This window comes from Cygnus olor, chromosome 1 (assembly GCF_009769625.2).
Source record: "Cygnus olor isolate bCygOlo1 chromosome 1, bCygOlo1.pri.v2, whole genome shotgun sequence".
Classification (NCBI taxonomy): Eukaryota; Metazoa; Chordata; class Aves; order Anseriformes; family Anatidae; genus Cygnus; species Cygnus olor.
The window spans coordinates 200997811-201020556 of record NC_049169.1 but is presented as its reverse complement, the minus strand read 5'-3'; the positions used below and the strand labels follow the sequence as shown (position 1 = coordinate 201020556).

The window sequence follows — 22746 nt, the reverse complement described above, 5'->3', positions numbered from 1 at the left end:
ATAGTTTTTTCCCTGTGCAGAACAACCAGGCATCTTGTGCCAAGCAGTAAGAGAAAAGAGGCAGTGGAGCAGTGTGGAGTTCGGAGCGTGCTTGGTGGTTCCTCCAGCCACACAGCGTGTTTGTCGTGAGCACGGGTTATGTAGAGATAGTGTGTGCCTGGGAGAGGTGTAGCTTACCTCCGTCAAGTCCTTTTGTAGGGTATTTGGATGTCGACGTGGGCATTTGCATACAGGTAATGGAAAGTTCTCTCTGCAACTAAGGTTATTTCTCTCTGGCACAATTTGAGATTTTTGTTCTGGTGCATGCAGATGGTAGAACTTTTTAGCCATGTGGCTAATAAGACCTTCCTAACACAGATACTGTGCTTCTTACTGTAAAGAACAAAGCAGATCATTTCCCTTTCCCTCCTCACTAGTTTAAAGTGAGCCCCATTACTTGCCATAGAAACTACTTGCCACTTAGTCCTATTAATTGCCACAGAAATTGTAGGCAGTGATAATAAAAATTGAGAAATATAATGAAATATGGGAATGTTTTAAAGAACCATAAATGCAATTAGCTATTCTATTTTTGTTTAATCCATTATGTAGTTAGAAACAAACTTTCAGGAGGCGTATTTCTTCTTCCAGGCTGTAGGGATGGGAAGGAAGATGGCTTTGTGCTGAAGGAGGGAGGAGACAGTTTCTTTTTAAAGTGCTTTTGAGTCACAGTGTATTTCTCAGCATACTTTAAAGTAGAAAGGTGAACATCCTGTATGCAGTGTCTTTGTAAATATCTGAAAGTATACAGCATTATTTAATCATAATGGGTGTGCCCTAAGTATTTATAGCAGTTAATGAAATCACTTGGGCAATTACGACTGTTACATCAAAGGGTTAAATAGTACTTTTGCTGTAGACTTTTAATTAGCATCACATTAATTATGTTAATGTTTCACTGAAGTTACAGATAAGTCCTTCTATTGCTCACCTGATTCTTTTGGTAGCAGTATTAAAAACTTTGCTAATTTAAGCCCGGAATAGTGAAAACGTTAGGCTTTATATACTTTACTGTATAAGAAGTTAGAAGTAATGGAGTTCTTTTGATTTTGATGGGTTTGAGCATCTTTTCCATATGGCTTCAATTCACGTTTTAATCAGAATGTGGAAGTCATTACTCTGACATCTGAAACTGAGGTAGCAATAAAAAAAATTATCGCAAACAAGACAGCAGACACAAATTATTTTGTGTTTATTACTGGGTGGCCCTTTTGAAACTTTCCCAAAGTTAATTGGTTCCAGATATTTGAGGATCGAAACTGTATTATGACAAATTTATTTCTGGTCATATTTAACTTGCGTCTCCTCAGCAAGGCTGGTTTAAACAAACAAAAAAGTTGTCAACCCACTCATGTCTGTCTCCAGTTTTTGTTGTAGTAGCTTTAATCCTAGCGATTTGGTTTAATAAAGACCACTGAGAAAACAAACACTAGTAGTTACTGCCCTGCTTTTGTAAATTATTTATCATATCTCTAAGATTTTACTGTGGCATAAGTGCTGCTGTGTTAGCTTAAATTGTTCACAAAGATGTCATGTCAGATTAAATGCCCGTGTAGGGTTTATATATGCCTGTGAGCAATGCTTCCTGCTGTATTTGATTAGAAAGTATTTGGGCAAGTCTGCGTACGTGCAGACCTTGCCGTGCTGTCATGGGGAGCGACTGACCAGAGCAAGCGAAGCCACGCAGTCTGTACAAGTGATAGCTGTCTTGCTGTGACACACAGCATGGCCCGTCTGAATTGTGCTGGGATGGAGGTCGTGGGTAGTGGTTAGCGCTGGGGTTATTGGTGCTGCTTCACGGTTGGGTGTGTGGGGAGCTTGGGGTCCTCACATGAGAGCTGGGCGAGTCCGGCGCGGAGCGTGCAGCACCTCAAGGCCTTCTTGTTGTGAGTTTAGTGCAGTGCATTTGCTGTGGAAAGTATAGCGTAGAATCATCGATGTTGGAAAAGACCTTCTCAAGATCACCAAGTCCAACCATCCGCCTGACCTCCTGAGTCCCATCCCTAAGCTGTGTACTTCAGTGCCACGTCCACGCGTCTCCTAAATACCTCCAGGGACCAGGGACTCCACCGCTTCCCTGGGCAGCCCGATGCTTGAGCACCCTCTCGTGAAGAAATTCTTCCTGATATCCAAGCTAAACATCCCCTGGCACAACCTGAGGCTGTTTCATTGCATCCTGTCACTTGTCACCTGAGAAAAGAGGAGGTTAATTATGGCTACATGGCATTTTAAATGCATATCGCATGTGCATTATCATATATGTTCTTTCTATGTGCATGCTTTTGTGTAATCTACTTCTATTGCTTTTTTATGGAGTATTCTTATACTACTATTGTGTATCAAACTCTTTAATAGCTGCATTTTTTCCCTTTCAAAACTAAATATAGGCCCCCAAAAAGCCATTATAAGCCCAATCAGACTTACCTTTAATATTTTCCTTAACTACCTGGCAATATGTAACCCGAACCTTTTTTGTTCCTGTAAGAAAAAAAAACGTTTTCAAAGTAGTTGAACTTTATTATGGCTGTCATTTTTTCCTTCTTAAAGACTCTTAGCATCTGGAGTTAAATAGCTGATAGTTAAATAGCTAAAGCTGTTTCTAACAAGTAACTGAAATAAGTAAATGAAAGTCTTTCAACAGCGATGTCAAAAGTGGATATGGCTGTGAGTTGATTAACTTAATTAACCTTCTCTTAATGAGGAGGTCTCATTTATAGCTGGACAGGCCACAGCTTTAGAAAATGGTCTTTCTTCTGTCAAAGACTGTGCATTATCCAGGTATGGTGTGGGGGTAATAGGACAGACAGACAGAAATTACACATTTATATGTAAACTTTGAAAACATCACTGGTGAGTGCAGAGAAAGCCTTTGCCCGTCTGTATATTTACCAGAGTTATCAGTAAGTTAAAAATGCTAAAGGAAACGTTAGATTTGTGGAGTGATGGTTTTAATTAATACAAGTCTATGCTCTGTAAGTGTTGTGTTTGTAAAAATTATGAAAGAGCACTAAACTGCATTAGGGTAATTTATGGGCCAAATAAATGTCAGTTGCTGTGGGAAGCTGGTGTAGGAAACAGTGTAACTAGGAAAAAAAAAAGGTGAAGAGCTAGGGTAAATTGTAAACGTGTAAGAACAGTGATACAATTGTTTCTTTATATCCACCCATGCAAGTATAAGTTCATTTACAACATATTTATTAACAGTCTCAGGCCAATAAAGCAACACTTACAGAGCAGTTTTGAAAACTTTCCAGCTCTCTGTTTTGTGTAGTGACAAGTCAGACTAGTGCCTTTTTTCCCCCCCTCTTTAATAGGGAAAACAAAAAATCTGTATTCCTGGCTCCTTTATAAGGCTGTTAACTTCGCCGTTTGGCATTTCAGAGCAGCGTTTGCATTGTGCTCAATTAGTGCAGATGAAGCACTAGGAGTGCCAGGTTCAGAAACGTACTTAATTACTATAAAACACTAAGGGATCCATTCATTCGGAGTTTCTGGCTCTGGGGGTGCCAGCCACAGAGACTCCAGTAACTTCTGAAGCCTAATCCTGCTTCATGTCTCCACGTTTCTGTGGCACTTGCATTTTGGAAGCTGTAATGCGGTCTGGCTGTTTACGATCACGTGTTGCCGTGCCTCCCATCTGTAGCATATTGTGGAAGTGAAAGCTTGGTGCATAGGAATAAACTGAGAACGACCTTGGTAGGGTTCAGAATAATTAAAAGTATAAAACGGCACCCCTTTTTCGGGGACAGGGAGGATTGAAGGGTCTTTTTCAGATAGCAGGGCTGTGTCAAAACTGATTGATTTTGGAGTAAGATTTGCTTGCAGCTCGCAGTGGCTGTTCTAGGTTGATGGTTAGTATGGTGACAGACCTCTCCCAGCTCAATGACAAACCTCTCCCAGCAGCCAGTAGTAGAGACTTCTGGTTGATAACTTATCTTTGTACACAGCTACTTGGCCTCTAAACCAAGACTTTGCACAGATGAGCATCTGCCGCTTCCCGTGATAAGAGCAGTGTATGAAACAAGAAAAGCACACCTCAGTACTCCAGCTGAAGCTGTTTTATCCAGAGGCTTTTGTAAAATGTTACTTCACCCTCCTTTTTGTACTCTGTGAAGGAGCTGGCTGCTATCAGAAAGTTTTCCCGTACAGATACTTGTGTTAGCATTGAGCCTCTCAACACAGCTGTCTCTGGAGAGCATCTTACTGTTGACAACTCATGCTAGCAACTCTGTGGTTGCTGCAATTTACGCAGCTCCTTTAAATGCCAGTGCTCTCAGTTTGAGCAGCATCAGCACCAGGGTGTTTTTTTCTTTCCTGTCCCTTATGTCAGCAAAAAGGTGAGACTTTTAGCATCCGATGGGTGAAATGGGAAAGCTTGTAGTGAAGACCTGGCACATGGTGGTTTAACCTGGTCTTAGCCACTCTTAGTGTTTACAAAACAGATGCATAATTTCTTCAGCTGTGCTGTGAAAGCTTTGTGTGAGTCCGGATGAAGGCATCATAATGGTCTGATTTACGAGCACTTGTGATGTTTCTGCACTTACCAGGATTAATTTGGTCATTTGATGGGCAACAAAGCATATGCAACAAAGCATATTTTGGGCTCAGTTGATTGTCTGCCATGGTCTCTAAATTGTTTTTAGTATTGCTACATTCCTTATACAGTTCCTTCTTCTGTGTAATTTATGTTCTTTTTCCCAAGAGGTATGAGCTATTATTTGGCTGTGCTAATGTACAGGATGTTCAAACGAGCATGCTTATCCATGCAGTCCAGTGCAGTTTATATAATAGACAGACTACATGTATTTGTTACCTTTAAATCTTGCCAGGAATAACTGTACGTTTTGTTCCTGGTCAAAACTCCTTTTCCTTGTTATTTTGTACTTGCTGGAAGCATGTGTTGTCAATCTCAAAATCTGTGTAGGCTTCTCAGCTTTCTTACATGTTTAACGTAAAGAGAATGGGTAAGTGTAGGGTGAATAGTGTTCAAATATAAGGGGTTCTGTGGTTTGCCTGCTCCTCAAATGGGTAGCAAGAACTTAGCATCAACTTCAGTGTAAACTTAAGTCTAACTCCTCATTGCTTTCCCTAATTTTACCAGTACCGTGATACAACTCTACAACATTTGGAGTAACCTAGGACCATGCCAGACTTTCTGGATTTAGTAAATCTACCAGGAGATTTACAACTAATGGGATCGAGTGCACCCTCAGTAAGTTTGCAGATGACACCAAGTTAGGTGCGTGTGTCGATCTGCTCGAGGGCAGGAAGGCTCTGCAGGAGGATCTGGATAGGCTGGACCGATGGGCTGAGGCCAACTGTATGAAGTTCAACAAGGCCAAGTGTCGGGTCCTGCACCTGGGGCACAACCCCAAGCAGCGCTACAGGCTGGGAGATGAGTGGTTGGAAAGCTGCCTGGCAGAGAAGGACCTGGCAGTATTGGTTGATAGGCAGCTGAATATGAGCCAGCAGTGTGCTCAGGTGGCCAAGATGGCCAACAGCATCCTGGCTTGTGTAAGAAGCAGCGTGGCCAGCAGGTCTAGGGAGGTGATTGTCCCCCTGTACTCGGCTCTGGTGAGGCCGCACCTCGAGTACTGTGTTCAGTTTTGGGCCCCTCGCTACAAGAAGGACATGGAGGTGCTCGAGAGAGTCCAGAGAAGGGCGACAAAGCTGGTGAGGGGTCTGGAGAACAAGTCTTACGAGGAGCGGCTGAGGGAGGTGGGATTGTTCAGCCTGGAGAAGAGGAGGCTCGGGGTGACCTTATCGCACTCTACAGATACCTTAGATACCACCTGTAGCGAGGTGGGGGTTGGTCTATTCTCCCACGGGCCTGGTGACAGGACAAGGGGGAATGGGCTAAAGTTGCTCCAGGGGAGGTTTAGGTTGGCTATTAGGAAGAACTTCTTTACCGAAAGGGTTGTTAGGCATTGGAATGGGCTGCCCAGGGAAGTGGCTCAGTCACCATCCCTGGAGGTCTTTAAAAGATGTTTAGATGTTGAGCTTAGTGATATGGTTTAGTGGAGGTCTTGTTAGTGTTAGGTCAGAGGTTGGACTGGGTGATCTTGGAGGTCTCTTCCAACCTAGACGATTCTGTGATTCTGTTCCTGTGTTACCCTAAGAAATGCATGAACTCAGCTCCAGGCTCCAAATCTCTTGCTTTGTTGTTGCTCCATGTGGACATCATATGTTGTATGTTGGGACGTGCAAATTTCCTGCTTTCATAAATAATACATTTTACAACAAGAGCAGACTATTATGACAGAATGTACACACATTTAATGCGCTACCAGACATCTGTTAATTCTTGTAATAATTCAATTAATACTGTTCATGTGCTGGTAAAATGAAATGTGAATGCAAAGAACGCGTCTTCAACTGACTGGGTATTTTGGTGTGTTTTGTTCTTTGATTTTTTTTTTATTTTTTGCTGGATGTTATGGAAAATTGAATATATTTTCACAGAAGGATAAGAAGGAAATTTAAGACTGAGTGTTGCCCTAGCGACCACATTTGTAGTTAAACTTAGGTCCTTGTTTAAAAGTTGGCCACAATGGAGACTTGTGCTTAACAAACCTTTTCTATATATTAAGTGATATTTTTTTGAAGTTTTATTGTAGTTTTTTGTTTTCTCTAGATTTCTAAAATTAGATTCAGGGATAGTTAGTAGTGTTCTTAAGTGTCATTCTGTTTATTACATGATGCTTGAGCCTTAAGATTACATATCTTTTATAATAAGAGAGTTGAGAATAATACAGCGTGAGTAACAATACTAATACTGATTAATACAGTTCTTTCTGTCATTGTGAGAGAAATTGATCTGGGAGTGCAAAATATTTCAGTTATAAGGTTCACTTATGCACGTGGGAAAGTTATTTTTAAAAGCAGGATCGAAAGAGATTGTTTTCACTCCAAAGTGAGCATCACATTTTTTTGTGTATTTAAACCTTCCTAAAAAAAGAGATTCTCATCTCCCATGGCCTGTTCTCTGCTCAGCTGTAGTCTGCAAATAAGTCACAGTAAAAATTTATCCTCATCAGTCAGTTGTAAAGTGGTAAATGCAGTAATCATAGTTGTCTAGAACTGTTTGTTCTGCTGGTGTTCAAAAAAAAAATTTGACAACTTGTTGTGATTCAGCGTTTCCTACACAGCTGACACCCTGGTCACTTGCAGGGTTCCCCAAGGCTCTATTCTGGGGCCAGTTCTCTTCAATGTTTTTATAAAGTATCTGGATGCAGGACTTGAATACATGCTAAGTAAACTTGTGAGTGATACTAAATTGGGAGGAGCTGTTGACTCCCTCCAGAGCAGAGAGGCCTTGCAGAGAGATCTTGACAAATTAGAGGGCTGGGCAACCACCAATTGCAGGAAGTTTAACAAGAGCAAGTGCTGGATTCTGCACCAGGGAAGGGACAACCCTGGTTGTACATACAGATTGAGGGATGAGGGGCTGGAAAACAGTCTTGCAGATAGGGATGTGAGGGTTCTGGTTGCCAGCAAGTTTATCATGAGCTAGCAGTGTGTCCTGGCAGCCAAAAGGGACAAAATTGGGGTGCATCAGGCACAGCATTGCTAGGTGGGCAAGGGAGGGATTGTCCTGCTCTGCTCTGTGCTGGTGCGGCCTCACCTTGAGTACTGTGTGCAGTTTTAGGAACCACAGTATAAAAAGGATATGAAACTACTAGAGATTATCCAAAGGAGGGCTACCAAGATGGGGAAGGATCTAGAGGGGAAGACGTGAGGGGCGGCTGAGTTCCCTTGGTTTGTTCAGGGCAGGCCGAGGGGAGGCCTCATGGCGGCCTGCAGCTCCCTCACGAGGGGAGCGGAGGGGCAGGTGCTGAGCTCTGCTCTCTGGGGACAGTGACAGGACCCGAGGGAACGACATGGAGCTGGGACAGGGGAGGGTCAGGATGGGTGTTAGGGAAAGGTTCTTCACTGACAGGGTGGTTGGGCACTGGGACAGGCTCCCCAGGGCAGTGGTCATGGCACCGAGCCTGCTGGAGTTCAAGAAGTGTTTGGACAACACTCTCAGCCATAGGGTCTGATTTTTGGGTGGTGCTGTGTGGAGCCAGGAGATGGACTCGATGATCCTTGTGTGTCCCTTCCAGCTCAGGATATTCGGTGGTTCTATTTGCCCCTCACTCTTTCTGGATCTGCTGGTGCATGTTTTTAAGCATATTGGAATTTTAGTGGTCTTCACGTTCTCAAGTCAGTGGATGGAAAAAAACTAATTCAATATCCTTTATTACTTTAGGAGGTGATAAATATCATTGGTCTATTAAAGGAGGAATTACCATGGTAGTACAATCAATAGTAGATTTTTGGACCTCTTGATTTCCCACCGTGGGAAGAGAAGACCACAGTGTGTTTGTTTACAGGGAAATCTTCTGTATTTTAGTTGTCTTGTCTGATATCTGGCAGGAGGAACAAAAGGTAAAATCCTGGTCTTTTGCATAAGCTTACCTGCTTTACCAGTAATCTCTTTGTGTTTCTTCTTGCTTTGCTTATGATTTGCCTTCTGAATTTTACAGAAAGTGAAGTAGGGTTTTTACAGACCTGGCATTGATCACCACAGCCCCATCTGTACCAACCATCCAAATTGTATCCAAGGCTAACATTCGGTGAGAGAACTGATGTGTGATAATAAGAGTCAAGTCCTACAGTTTTTGTGTTACGGTAGGCAAAATTTTCTCCCTTAGATGAAAGCATGTCCGAGTATTGTTATGTATGTATGGTTAGAAATCTATCTGGCAATAATTACACCTCATTTTACACCAGGCATGGATTTTTCATAGTGTTGAAGACAGTTCATAGCAGCAGTCTGGGCCATTACAGTGCTGTTGAGCAGGCCTGACCAAAGACTTTTTGGGACCTTCTTGCATGTTAGGAAATGGAGTTTGTAGCCAACTTTATCCTTGTAGAGTTTGAATCTGGCCAATGCCTTGATTTTAAGGACATTTTACTAATTCAGCTTGCTGGAGGCGATTTCCCCCACTTCAAAGTTGGTCTACAAGCTCCAGCCCAGTGCTCAGCAGAAGGAAATCCTGCTCCAGGTATCTTTGGTGCATGGACAGCATTCCAAGATTGGGAGAGAGGAGTATCCAGCTCTGGCATGATGGAGACAGAAAGAAAAGATCTCTAACATAGCTACTACACATGGGTGAATTCTGCTCCTTTTTTTTTTTTTTAATTCAGAATTCTTTAGCCACAAAATTGGAGGTGGTGAGTTTATATTTCTCATAATTTTTGTGTGAGCACACTTGACAGACGTTACGATGTGTCACTGTTGTATGTTGGACTAAGGTTTTGAAGATTGTGGGTAGCAGTTAGGTCAAAACATTGATTATTTAAAACTGAGGCTTCTGGAACACAAGTCCACTGCGACTTCTGTCAACTGGCTTAGCATTCAGAGCAGACATGACCCTTCTGATAACATATGTAAAGTGTGACTTCCTTCTGAGATCGGTCTTCTGATCAAAATCTTCATGCCTTTCTTGAAAAAGATAGTCTGCAAGTGTGGTTTGCTTTGGGCCCCACACCACTTGGAAGAGAAGCCTTAAATCCCAGAGGTAGCAGCTGCTGGTCTTCCAGCTTTTTGAAGATGCTTTGGAAGAAGCAATCCTGCCTGTTCACTTTCTCTGAAACAACTTCAGTTGCAAACTCATAGCAAGCTTTCTTCGAGCATTGTACAGCCTGTAAATGAAGGTTTCTACATGTGCTTCTATTGGTCAAATACTCAATTTTCTCAAGAACAGGAAGAGGTTGACCAGCACTGCTGCCAGCACTCAAAGTATTGCTCTAAGCCCTGAAATTCGTATCTCTCCTTAAAAAATCTCCTAGAAAAAAATTGTTTTAAAATAATGCAGAATACGGCATTATGCAAGTAAAGTGTTAGTTGCTATTTCCTGTATAATATGTACTGAAATTGACTTCTGAAATTTCTTGTTGATTAATTTAATTGGTTTCAATCAGTTACAATCAGCATTTTGTTTTTATTTAATTACTGTGGACAACTGTATGTAATCAATAAAATCACACCAATTAATTTTGTGATAGGTCATCTCTGTGATATGCTTGCCCTTCATTGAAAACCATTTAGCTGCTTTCCAACACCAGTTAAACTCTTCTAGACAAAGGGGGGATGCGTTTTTATGAGCTGCCCCCCAAATGAAATAGCATTAACCTATGTGTCCTGTTTCTAATTAGCTTGGAAAGATTATATGACATACACATGTTTAAACAATAAGATTGGTAAATGAGTTGAATGTCTCATCCAAAATAGATGCAGTCTGTAATACTTATTGTTTACTGCATGGTGATGATAAATCACTAGTTTGAAAATGTTTTTTGGATTAGGTTTGTATTAGTTTAACTCATAAGTTCTTGGGTAAATTACAATGCATAGAAGCAAAACAATTGAGACAAAGAATTTTTTTTTTTCCGTTTGCAAAAACTAAGAGCTACTACTTAAAATTGCTACCAGTTGGGAAACGTAAAAGATGAGGTAATCCCCTAAAGAAAAAAAAGAACCATGGTTGTGAAACACATTAAACATAAATCTTGTAGAGCTTGTAGCAAATGCACTGAATTGAACCCACTCAGAATTCATGCTAACAAGAAATTCTGGTCAACGAAGGCAGATAAAGGAACTGTAAATTAATGTATTTAAATGAATCTGGAATTCCAGAATACACACTTGGAAAAAATGAAGTAATGAGCACTATATATTTAGACAACTTTAATTTAGCGGTTACTAAAAAAGTAACTAAAAAGTAGTGAAACTTAATGTCAATGTTACAAGATTCACAGCTGCTGTAGCTGGCCTGTGTCATCGAGTGCTTAAATCCAAGCCATTTTTTCAGGAGTTAGAGCAAAGACTAGGGATCAGGAGCCTGGATTTGCTCTCAGTTGTCCCAGCAACTCAAAGAGCATCTGCGGGTGGATCACAAAAGTTCGTCTCAGTCAGCTTTTACTTGTACCACGGAGGAATTTGACTTCATTCATTTATGGCCGATTGGGAACTAATTCCACAGGAACATCCGCGTGCTCATTTCCATGTCGTACACCCATCCTTTTCATGCATCTGCTTTATTTCATGGTGATGTTCTCCAGTGCTTTGCTGATGAGCAGGGTTGCTACATCTGTTAGAAAGCTGCAGCGAGGAGCCAAAGCGGACTGGCAGGCAGTTGTATTGGAGTCTCCTTCTCTGGAGATATTCAAGGCCCGTCTGGACACCTACCTGGGCAGCCTGCTCTAAGGAACCTGCTTTGGCAGGGGGCGTTGGACCCGATGATCTCTCGAGGTCCCTTCCAACCCCAACAATTCTGTGATTCTGTATTTAAGTATATGGCGTTGGAGGCAAGTACAGCTGGGGGCTGAAGGTGGTGCGTCCCCGTTCTTTGGGCATGTCTGTTGTTCCTGTGCCCTGCTGTCCCTGCTGCCTCTGGCCAGGAGCCAGAAATGCCCCCCATGCATCCGTTCCCAAAAGGGGGAGATGGGACATCGTCCCCCCATCCGCTCGGCTGGGTGCACGTGCTGCTCCCCACTGTTTTGGAGCTGGAGATCCGAAGAGCACGCACCGCCGGTGCCAAGGGAGGGAAGCACTGCTGCCTGCCTACCAGTGTGCAGGCACATTCCCAGCCTGGCCGGGGTGGTCTTTCAGCTCTTATCTTTTATTCCATCTGACGGCATTACTAGTCAAAGCCATTTTTGACAGTTGTCAGGTGCTTTCTGCAGGCTGGCTTGCAGTTATTTTCCATCCATCTGAGCTGTGATTGCAGAGGAGGAAGATTTTAGCTGGCTTCAGTGGTTTGTGTCTCAGATCCAGAAACCCCTGCTCTGTGCCAGTGCTGGGACTTCTTTCTCTGGCATTTCTGTCAAGGCAGAGATCTTAAATACCCTACTTCTCTAGTTTCCCAGACTGGCTGCTGGCCTATTTTATGGGTAATTCCAGCATTATACTGCTGTGCGTGTGTGTGTGTGTGTATATGTATGTATATATATATATATATATATATATATATATATATACACATGGTTTCCTGATAATTAATTATTTATAATTGCAGCTTTTGAGAGAGTTGAGGAGTTCACTCCTTTGTGTGGAGAACACAAGAAAAGGTAAAAGGTAAAAGTCAGTTACAGGCTGGGACCAGGCATCCCAATTAAATACCAAGCATTGCTGCTTTCTTTGGGAGGAGGGTGGGAGGAAGGAAAGGGAGAAGAATGGGTAGAGAAGTCAGGAGAAGAAAAAATTATCTTGGAAAAAGTTGCAAATACCACAACTGCAGACTACTGGGTTCCAATTAAGATAAATAAATAATCATGCTTTTATTTCATACTCTTGGCAGTGAGTAGCGCTTGATTATTTTTGCACTTGGTTCACTTGTTCAGTGTGTGTTCTGCAGCTGGAAGCTTTACAGCTCTTCTCAGGAGAGGCTGAGAGTCGTGAGCTGGTCAGCAGCAAGGGGTGTTCTTGCAGTGAAAGCCAACTGCAAAGTGGATTTTGTAGTTTGCTCTGCTTTCAGGCTTGCCGTCGGCCTTTTTGGTCTGATAACAAAGAAAAATTTGCATTTTTGCTTGGAAAATGCAAATTGGTTTGAACAGTGAGTGTGGAAGGAAGAAATGAGTTTTAGTACAAGAACTCTAAAGTGATGTCTCTTGGACACTGCTGAAATACAAGCGCTGTGCTCTCAGCTGATTGCTAACTGGCTGCAGCGTCACCATGACATATTACTTTTGGGGTGCTAAGAAGATAGGGTAGGTTAATTAGGAAGAGTATTTGGGGTATCTTAGTACCTGAAGAGTCTTAAAGTATGGATTTAATTCAATGAGCAAATGGAATTTGGCAATGTAATAGAAATGGTATTGAATTGATCATATATATGTGGGTTAATTTTGAATCTCTGTTTAGACCACAATTCTGCAAATATTCTAAGTTACCTATGTTATTAATCTTGTTAGTTTTAGTACTGGATTATGTATGCAGTGTTACTGATGAATTTTACAAAACCCCAATTGTCTAGTAAGGGAAATAATGTTCTTTTATTATTTGAGGAGGGAGAACCATTTCTAGTTAGTACTTCAGTTGTATAAGATACTCGGCTAGGTGCATGCTGTATTTCCTTTCTGTCCTCTAATCTTCGAGGTGGGCTTCCTCCCTCCCCTGTAAATTAGAGCAGACTTGCCCCTTCTCTTGCTGTGTGTCCCACAAGCTAGTGAATGCGGTGGCTTGTGCACATCACAGATAAGTGTCTTTGCGTCTCTTTGTGCATCTTTTCCTTTGGGGCAGGCAGTAAAACACAGCATTAGATACTAGAATTATATTTGCCATCTTCTAAACTTGCACAAAGTCATACAAGAAAGCAAAGGAAAGTAAGATGTTGTGAAAGGATGCTGGTGCAGCACTTTCTCTGGGAGCCCACGTTGTAAAAGCTGACAATGAAAAAGTTAGAGAAATTTCAGATAACTAGTGCAAGGCTCTCTAAACCTCTGTAAAATATCCTTTATCACAGAGCTTAAGTTGTGTAGTTTGCTTCATACGGTTCATATTTTAGTTGCCTGTATAGCAGGTAAAGGTAAGAAGTGATTTGATCTGCTGATGACTAAGAGGAAAGAACTTTATTGCAGTGCTTTTCATCAAATGTCATAGCCATAAATAAGCTAATCAGTTAAGTTAAATACAAATCATCTGGAATAAGGTTTAGATCTAGAAGGTTGCCTTACAGTTGATTTCTTGGGGAAAGAATTATGAAAAAAATTGATTTCAGAAGCTTCTTGTACATTGTCCTATTCATTATTGCTTCTGCATCTTACCAAATCCCTCCTCTTTTTTGTAACACTTGTGCTTGTTTTCAAAAGCCGTGTGATGCGCAGCTAAAAAGGGCTGTAACAATAGTTCATTTGCAGTATGTAATCGAGTTGAAAAATGTTATTGATGATTTTGGATAGACTGTCATGAACCTTTTTTTAATGTCACTTGCTTTCTGAAAACAAACACAAATTTTAAAGGCTGGAGCTGTGAGCCAGCTATTTGCGGCCAAGATCAGCAAACTTAATAGGACTGAAAAAAAGTCTTTTGTGTTATTCTGTCTATTTTTGTATTTTTGTTCTTAAAACAAATTGCACCATTTCCATTCTAATTAAATCTGTAAATTGCTGTGAATGACTACCAAAGATCTGTGCCGTTCAGGACATATCTTTAAACATAATTCCTTTTTTATTTTTTTGAATGCAAGTGTAGAAGTAGATGCCAAAATTTGCCAGGTAATTAAAAGCATGTGAAGCATGTAGTTCTAAAATTAATTTGCTTTAGCAATCCCCTGCACTGCTGGTATTTGCAATTTTAACTTTGGTAAAAACAGTAACTATTTTGATGAGGTATTATGAGACCATTTTATTTTCGTGAATACCTAGAAAATTCAAAACATCTGCAATCTAAAATACTGCTTTTCTTCTTGTTTCTCCTACAATTTCCATCAATAATGCACAATTATTTTCCACTTCAGTTCTGATTCACACAAGCAGTTTCTCTCTTTTTTTTTTTTTTTTTAACCCAACTGCAAGGAGTTTGAAGAGAAACGACTGCTTTCTTTGAGGGGGAACACATCTTTGTCAATTGATGACATTAGAAGTTACGAGACATTACGGAGTGGCAGGATACATCAGGCTGCCATCTCACCTCACATATAATCTGACACAGTATGCATTCCTTAAAATAAAGTACAGTTTTAGGATTCGGCAACTATCAGCTTGGCAACACATTTATTTCACACTGAGATCGCTAAAACCATCTGTTGATGATTTTCTTTCTTATGGACCTCTGACTCATGCCTTTGAAAAGAAGTTTCTAAAGTCACTGCCTAGGCCTGTAATGATTCTTATTTAGGGCTTATTGAATTGAATGAAAATAAATATAAACTTTTTACAGCTTCATAAAAATCTGATTACTAATGGAATACTTAATGCTAACGGAGACAATTAAAAGTGATTTAAATTCCCAGTTTACTGTTTCTTTGAGAACAGTATTCATGTTTCTTAAATGGACAGTTTTGTCTTTTTAATTAGTTATTTGACATGAAGATAAATCCTATCTCCAGTCAGTTGTATTTCATAGTCAGAGTTACACATCCTAACATAAAACAGAAGATTATTTTAATATTTTCAGCATAAAAAATTGACATCACGAATGCAGTGTTTTCAAATTAGGAAGGAATAAATGCAATTGTATGTAGAAACTTGGCAGGTGGTGGAAAAGCGTGTCATAAATATATGCAAGAATGCTGACATTACAACCAAGTAATTAAACTTACTCTAAATGGCATATAACTGTGGGTGTCCCTGATCAAGGGTACTGTGAATTGTGAACCAGAAGAGCCGTGAGAAGAGTTCAGTGGGGGCAGAAGGGCAGTTCTGACCTGATGACTAAAAGCGTGCTAAATTTTTCCAGTAGAAATCTATTGCTGAAGTCGTCCAAGAAATTATTTTATTTGGTAGCCTTTGTTGAGAGGTTAATTTCTGACAGAGCAGTACTCTGCATGCTTTTTTCAGATATATGTAATTATATATGTGTTGAGTCTATTGAAATGGAAGGTCCGTTTCTTTAAAGTTTGTGTTCCATTATGTATGAGCTTTGTCAAAATCAAAACAAATTGTACCTGAATTTTATGCTGCATGAACATTGGCTGTTGTCATACCGATAACTTTGGTAGATTCAAAATTAAAAACTAAGTATACAAGACAAGATGTGTTCAATGAGCTGGGTTTTTAGCCAAAATTGATGTAATGACTTGTAAGGATCCTTTCGCTATTAGCAAGATGTTATCACGTAGGGAATTTCAGAAAGGATGCGAGGTGAGTGTGGGAGCATGTTGTTCTTTTTTTCCCTGATATTGTAGGACTCTTCCTTCATGTAGCTGTTTTCCCTTTATTCTCTATGGAGCATTAAGCGTGACGGAATTTACCATTTCAAAAAAAAAAATAGGGGAGTAAATGTAAAGTTTAAGTTTAGGTAATGAAATAATGTTCCTGTTTTTAGCACCCTACCGAGCTGATATTTCTCTAAATTATCCAGTTCTTTTGACTTCCACTTCCCAGTATATGTCTTGGGTTTAGGAGCTTCCTTGCCCCAGTCCCACTTTAGTCCTCTAATCCCTTGTCCAAATCTCCTTTTCCCTTCTCCACCCCTGTGTTTATTCCTCCATGTTCAACCTGTACAGCTTGAATGGCAGCAGGGTGCTTTGCGTCTCGGGATTTAAACGTGGCTCGTCTTGTCGCGGCTGGAAACCACAGGAGGAAGGCCAGCCTCCTCAGCTGGTGTGAAGCATTGCCACTCCTGAAGGAGAATTTGGGGAATTAGGCTGTGCTTCTCTGGAAAATCTCTGCAGATCAGCTGTAAATTGCAGTTTTTCTGGGACTTGCCACTGAAAAGTTTGTTGTGCAATACTGGAACATGTTGATCAGGGAGGCAGCAGGGCCTCCATCCCTGGAGATGGCCAACGCGTGGTTGAACAAGCCCTGGGCAATGTGCTCCTGGCCAACCGATGGCCCCAGCAGTCTCTGTTTTCTGTGGTTTACAGAGGAGAAAGCTGGAAATGGAAGACGTTGCGGGAGTTTGTCCAAAATGGAAGTGTTACACATAAGTTCCCATTTTAAGACTGGCGGCCTTTTCCTAGCCTGATCAATGTAATCATCCGTTTGTGTGATGTTAGAGTTTTGTGAAGCCTGGGTCTGATCATTATCCTTTTGAACGATGCAACTTCGCTAAGCTTTCCCTTGGATTTTTGCGTTTTTTTTCCTTGTTTCTGAATGGCTTTGACATCTGGCATGAACTATGGGAATACAAGAGTATTAAGAGAGATCTTTTACTAGTAGACACGAAAAGAAAGTCACACACACCAGTGGTTTTCAAAAGAAACAAAAGGAGCTTAGCTGTATTGACAGAATGCTCAGTTCGGTTGAAACATCCTTAAAAACGTTGGTGGGAAGAGCTGATGAAAGAAACCAATTTGGGGAAATACAAAAGGTTGTATGAGGTCCACTTCACCTCTCAGAGGATAAAGGTTTGGTAAGAAGAGCCCCACTCGGGCACTGCCCCGCGCTGCTGCGGGTGTAAATGAAGCAATGCGTATTGCAGCCCGTGCCTGCAGCTCGCACGTTCATTTATCGTTTACAGGTGCTGGGGGGGCACGAGGCAATTAAAAGCTCTTTTATAAAGTTATTTTCTGCAGGTAATTATTTAGAAAGGTAAAAACCACCTAATCTGCACCTGGGAAGACCGAGGAATTAATCTCAGTAGATGTTTTTGGTACTGCATTTGTTGAGATACAGCTGTCTCGTAGGATTGCAGCATGAACCCCCAAATCTTGCTGTCACATAAGCATTGAGCTGCTTATTTTTTAAATTGCTATTTTAAAGACGGTCAGATACTACTGCCGCTTCAACTTTTTAAACATTTTTTCAAACAGCCTGGTAATTACTTTTTAACATAGATCCCTAAATGTTAATTTTTTTTCTATTAGAAACAGATATTAAAAACATGTTTCATTGCAGCTGAAATTGAAACCTGCTTCTCTACTTGCTATGGAAACAGCTCTTCGAAACAAATCTATTCTTGTGTATAGTGATGTGCCAATCCATGTTTTTATGTAACCAGTGAATTCTTTCGCTCCTTTTCCCAACCAGCTTGTAAATATAACAACATGGCAATTTGGCATACTTGTACTTAAAACCAAAGTTGAGAAATCAACAGAAATACTGGTCATTTATAGAAACCATTCTTTGCGCATTGCAGTTGTGTTGGTGGGTTGGGTTTTTTTATCAGAACGAAATGTGATACAGAACCTATCATTTTGTATTACAGCCTGAATTACGAGTCAGTAGTCGATGGTTATGTCAGAAGTATGTGTTTGTTGTCCCACCAAATTAAACAAAGGATGGGACAACTAGCACAGGAACATGTGCAACCTAATTAAAGCCTGACCTAATTACAGATTTTCTCAATGTTGTGTTCCCTGTCTTTTACACATGTAGAACGTTGTGTTTTATGATGCCACAATTCCTGGTGTCAAGAGGGGCACAGGTACTTCAAGGAAGAGAGTTTCATCATACTCTTGTTTGTTTGTTAATTTAAGGCTATAATATTAATCAGCCATTTAAAAAAATAAATTGCTTTCATGATTTGTAAAATACCATGCAGTTATTTTTCCCTTAGTGACCTGCTTTCGTGTGACAACCTCTGGAAGACCATTATTTGGGGCTGAGCATCTCTAATGCCTATGAAGAGACTTGTGTAACTACCAGTGTCTTGGGAGGGAACACACAGTTCAGATGGCTGACTTGTTGAGGATTTTGGTCTCTTCATAACCTCTCAGTTTGTAATAAACCTTTGCCAACCTGTGCGGACTTTTGTAATTAACTTACTGAAGTGATTCAGTTGTAAAATGAATGCTGAATGTAGCTGACATTTAAAGAAAAAGTTAAATTTGAAACAAATCTTCATGAGCTGGGTTGTCTTTTTAAAAATATCTAATTTGTGTGTGTTTGTTAATGCAGGCCACAGAAACGTTGTTCCGAATGGCGGTAGCAAGAGGAGCTATTACACCTTTAAGACACGGAGAAGTAAGGCTAAATACATCTTTTCTTTCTCTATTTTTGCACATGTGGTATAAAGTTTTGTTAATGTAATGCTTTCAGAATTCCTGGGGGAATTATATTGCCTTCAGGTAAGTGAAGAGGGCTGGATTGTGTATAACTTGCATATCTATGTTAAAGATTTTTTAAACAAGAGAAGAGGATTTAAATCCTGTCCAGTGGGAGATTAAATATTCTTCCAAAAACACTCTATTTTTCTCTCTGCCTGAATCATAAATTAGCATTATAACACAAGAGTCTCAAGTGTGTCCTTTTACCCAGGTAATTGTTCATTGGGTTTTCTATATTAAAAAAAAAAAAAGTAGAATCCAGAGAAATTCACATGAGGTTGAGCTTTGTTACAGGGTAGCTCTAGAGAGTTTACTTCATTCTTTGTTTCTCTTAAGAAATGAGTAACTTCAGGTGGTATGTGAATTACTGTATGTATAGTAATTATTATATATAGTTATATATACAATATAATATACATTATACCTAATGTGGGTTAATGCATTAAATATTTGAACTAAGGGATATTTGAATATTATGTTGCTTATACATAGTTCTGTTGATGGCGAACATTTCTTTCTCTGTCGTGTTGTTATCAGGTTAACATTTTTCTGAACATTGCTAATTATGTATCTCCAATACTAGGGGATGCAACTTATTCTTAGCTTGAATTTAATTAAATATATATATATACTCCAGTCAGTCATGACACTCTGGAAATGAGAACTGATCTGGGCATTGCCACAGCTGGATGTCACAGTACAGTGATTTTAATGTAGAAACTTTTTTTTCATGGCAATCTGATTTTCATCAAATTCTTATGTAACTTTGTGAAAAGTTTGTGCGTTCAGTCTGGAACCTAGGCCAAGACTTACCTTGGGATCCCAGCTGTGCTGTAAAATGTTCCTTACGCTGATGAAACTGCCTTAATTTTTCTTTTGAAACAACGTGACACATCATTGCATCAGTGTCTGAAGACGTACCTGAGATTTCCTGCTCTGACGTTGTTCACAGCTTTAGCTTTTCTGAGTTTGGATCCTTTATACTTTTTACGTTCTGCTCTTCATTCTTTCCTACAGGAGAGTGTAATACAACTTCTGGGAGTGCTAGTTGTGGAATATGTGCAATGCTTCCACATTCCCTCTGTTAGGTTTTTCAGTGAAGGGTACTTAATTTTCTATGTTTTAATGAACAGGTTGCTCAGAAAGTTTGTGGAATGTCTGTCCTTGTAGTTACTTGGTGAACAACGTGAATTATGGGGGGAAAAAAAAAGATTCTTTTAACATTGTTACTAATAATATCACACATTTAAAACACTGGGACATCAGGTGTAGATGTAGAACTCAGTAGCATAGCTCAGTGGTGGACATTAGTACTAGGTTAAAGGCTTGGACTAGATAGTCTTAAAAGTCTTTTCCAACCTGAATGATTCTATGATTCACAGGCATAACGATCTCTGCTGTGAACAACGTTGGTCATTTCTGTATCTGCTACATCATATGCTGTAGAAATGATGTGGTAGAAAATGTTTCAGTTGTTTCTTCAGATATTTCCTCTGATCTTTATCAATTAAACTGCCTCAAGGGCTAGAGAGAAGATAAGTGGTGAGAGGTTGTAGCCGTGATTAGGAAGGGAGGAACTGGGCGAAAGTGCATCCGTTTGGCGATGGGGAACTGATATGCTGGCATGTCGTGTCCCGTGACATAGCCCGGGTTGGGCTTCAGTGCAAGTCATGTAATGTTAGAATGAGAGAAATAAAAAGGCCTTTATTCTCTCTTATATTTTTATCAGGCTACATGCAGGGGAAAAAATATCTCGACTCAGGGAAGATCTCTTCCTTAAATTCCATTGTAGAATTAGAATTTATTTAGTTTGAAAATGAGGAATAACAATCAAATGAAATTAATTTTTCCAGAAGAAACATATAATTATGAAGAGTCACATTAAATTTTTTAGCTCTTCCAAGGAATTGCTAAACATTTGCACAGCGCATAAGTAGAAGGGGAGCCAGAAAAAAAAAAAATTGAACGTGAACTGAAGTTCACCGCATTCTGTTTGAGAAGTGTGAACTTGGCAGCTGAAATGAAAGCTGAGCAACTTGTTTATTGGCAATTCCGAACTCCGGGGGCAGCAGTCCAAATGTGCAAAAGTGCTGTTGGGCTTTCACAGCAGTATTTAGAGTGTAGTCCCGTTTCACATCTAGGAGGGAGTAGAAGTGTTCAATACTAGAAGGAAAAAATAATGTAGATACTTAGGTGTTTTAAATTCATTTAAAAATTACGGTATTCTGTCTGCACTGCTGAACGGATTAATGGGCAGATATTTCTTCTGTGCAGACAAAACAGTTATCCATTTTAATCCAGTTGTCATCAACAGGTGGATTTATAATATTCATTGCTTAGGGCAAATGCCTTTTCTCCTTCTGGCCGTTCCCTGTTCCTTGGGACTCATCTTCTCAAGGCTGTGTGCTTATAGAATTTTTAAATCTTGTTTTAATTATCCTTGAAGGAATTGAAAAATGAGGTGATTCCAGATATTTGACTTTTGGATGTGCTTTGTAAAATTACCGTTGAGAGTTTAGAGAATCACGCTGCCAAAAGTAGTTATCAAATTTGGGCCCATAATGTTAGTAGTTTTTGAACTGGAGGATTTAGATCATGAAGGTTCCTGAAGAATCGTCTCAGCAGTTGCCTTGCTCCTGGTTTGACTAAGTGCAGTAGCATCTGTGGGAGGGAATCAAACCCCGGAGTAGAATTCCTCTTCAGGAATCAATATGTTGTTTTTCTTGTTAATTAGTGATTTCTGTCAGTTGCTTTGTCCTGGGGCTGGAGCGTGGGGCAGAGCCTCGCAGAGTTTACTCATTTCTGTTAGCACTTCACGCTCGTTCCAAGACGATCCAAAAGCTGTATGAGCAGATGTGATCCCACCGAATCTGCGGCTGCGCTTGTGCGCAGGAGGCTCAGGATGCGTTTCATTAACTCCACGAGCTTTCGAGTCAGGGCATAGCTGCGAGCTGTGCGCTCGGGGTACCTGACACCACCGAGGGAACTTGGCCAGCTGTTTGTGGTGCTCGTGCAGCAGGCTGGGATCTCCTGCGATCCGCTCCTCGCGCCTTCCAGCCGCTTCCAGACAGTTCCAGCTGCCGCCTTCCTGGGTGCCAGCTGATGTGGCAGTAGTGGCAGAGATGCAAGGAAACAAGAGGAACTGCAGCCTGCCTGCTGAAGAGGATGAGAAAGGGAATAGGAGGAGCCTGGTGCTTCAGGTTTGACAGTTCACACTTTCTTACCAGTTTTGCTCGCCAGTTCTGCATCTGCTGGAGCTTCTGCTGTTGTATGCTCATCCTGTCCCCAGGGGGGACTGCCAGAAGATGGCTTAAGGGTTGGTAGTGGCTGTGAGAAGTCATTGGATGCATGATAGGGAGACGGAGTGTGTTTGACAGGCAATGTTGAAGTCTGTTGACCACACACAGAAAACTTTTCCCTAGTTTTAACTGAAAGTGACCAACTTTATTCACACTGAGCAACAAAGAAGTGATAATTGGAAGCAGTGTGTCACAAATAACGCTTGTATGTCGTGTGGTGGTGCCGAACAGGACTGGATGTGGGACTGGGCAACCCTCTTGTTGGACTGGATGCCCCCACGTAAGCAGGGCATTGGACCAGATGACCACCAGCATCCCTTCCAGCCTCAGCTCTCCGTGGTTCTGTGAAGGAGGGGTCTGATTATGACAAAGTTTGCAGGACCAGCGTTAGCAATCCCTGTGGAAGAGGCTAACAGAAATGCATGCAGCCCATCCAGAGAAGGAGCAGGCGGATAAACAGAGAGGGTGGAACGTGTAATGGAAAAATACCAAGAAATAGGTAGGCTCATGTGGACAGCAGAGGTGATGGCAGAGGCAGGATTCCCAGAGAGCCAGAAGTGATAACAGCCACGTTTGAACTCTGTGGATGTTAACTCATTTCTTACAACATCTTTATGAGTCTGTAAACTGTCTGGCTCTTCTGGGTGGAAGAATTCAGATATGCATCTTTAGAGTTCTTCAAGTCAATCAGCAAAAAAAGCATTGCTGCT

The 22746-nt window shown here is 40.8% G+C and overlaps 1 protein-coding gene across 5 annotated transcripts in view; it reads left to right on the top strand.

Moving 5' to 3' along the window:
- TMEM135 (transmembrane protein 135) overlaps positions 1-22746 on the top strand; it is a 181615-nt gene that overhangs the window by 59164 nt on the left and 99705 nt on the right. For all 5 annotated transcript variants that reach the window (XM_040544297.1, XM_040544295.1, XM_040544296.1 and 2 more), the window contains one exon: positions 18589-18654. In XM_040544297.1, the coding sequence (XP_040400231.1) occupies positions 18589-18654 (66 nt within the window). The remainder of the gene's footprint in view (positions 1-18588; positions 18655-22746) is intronic.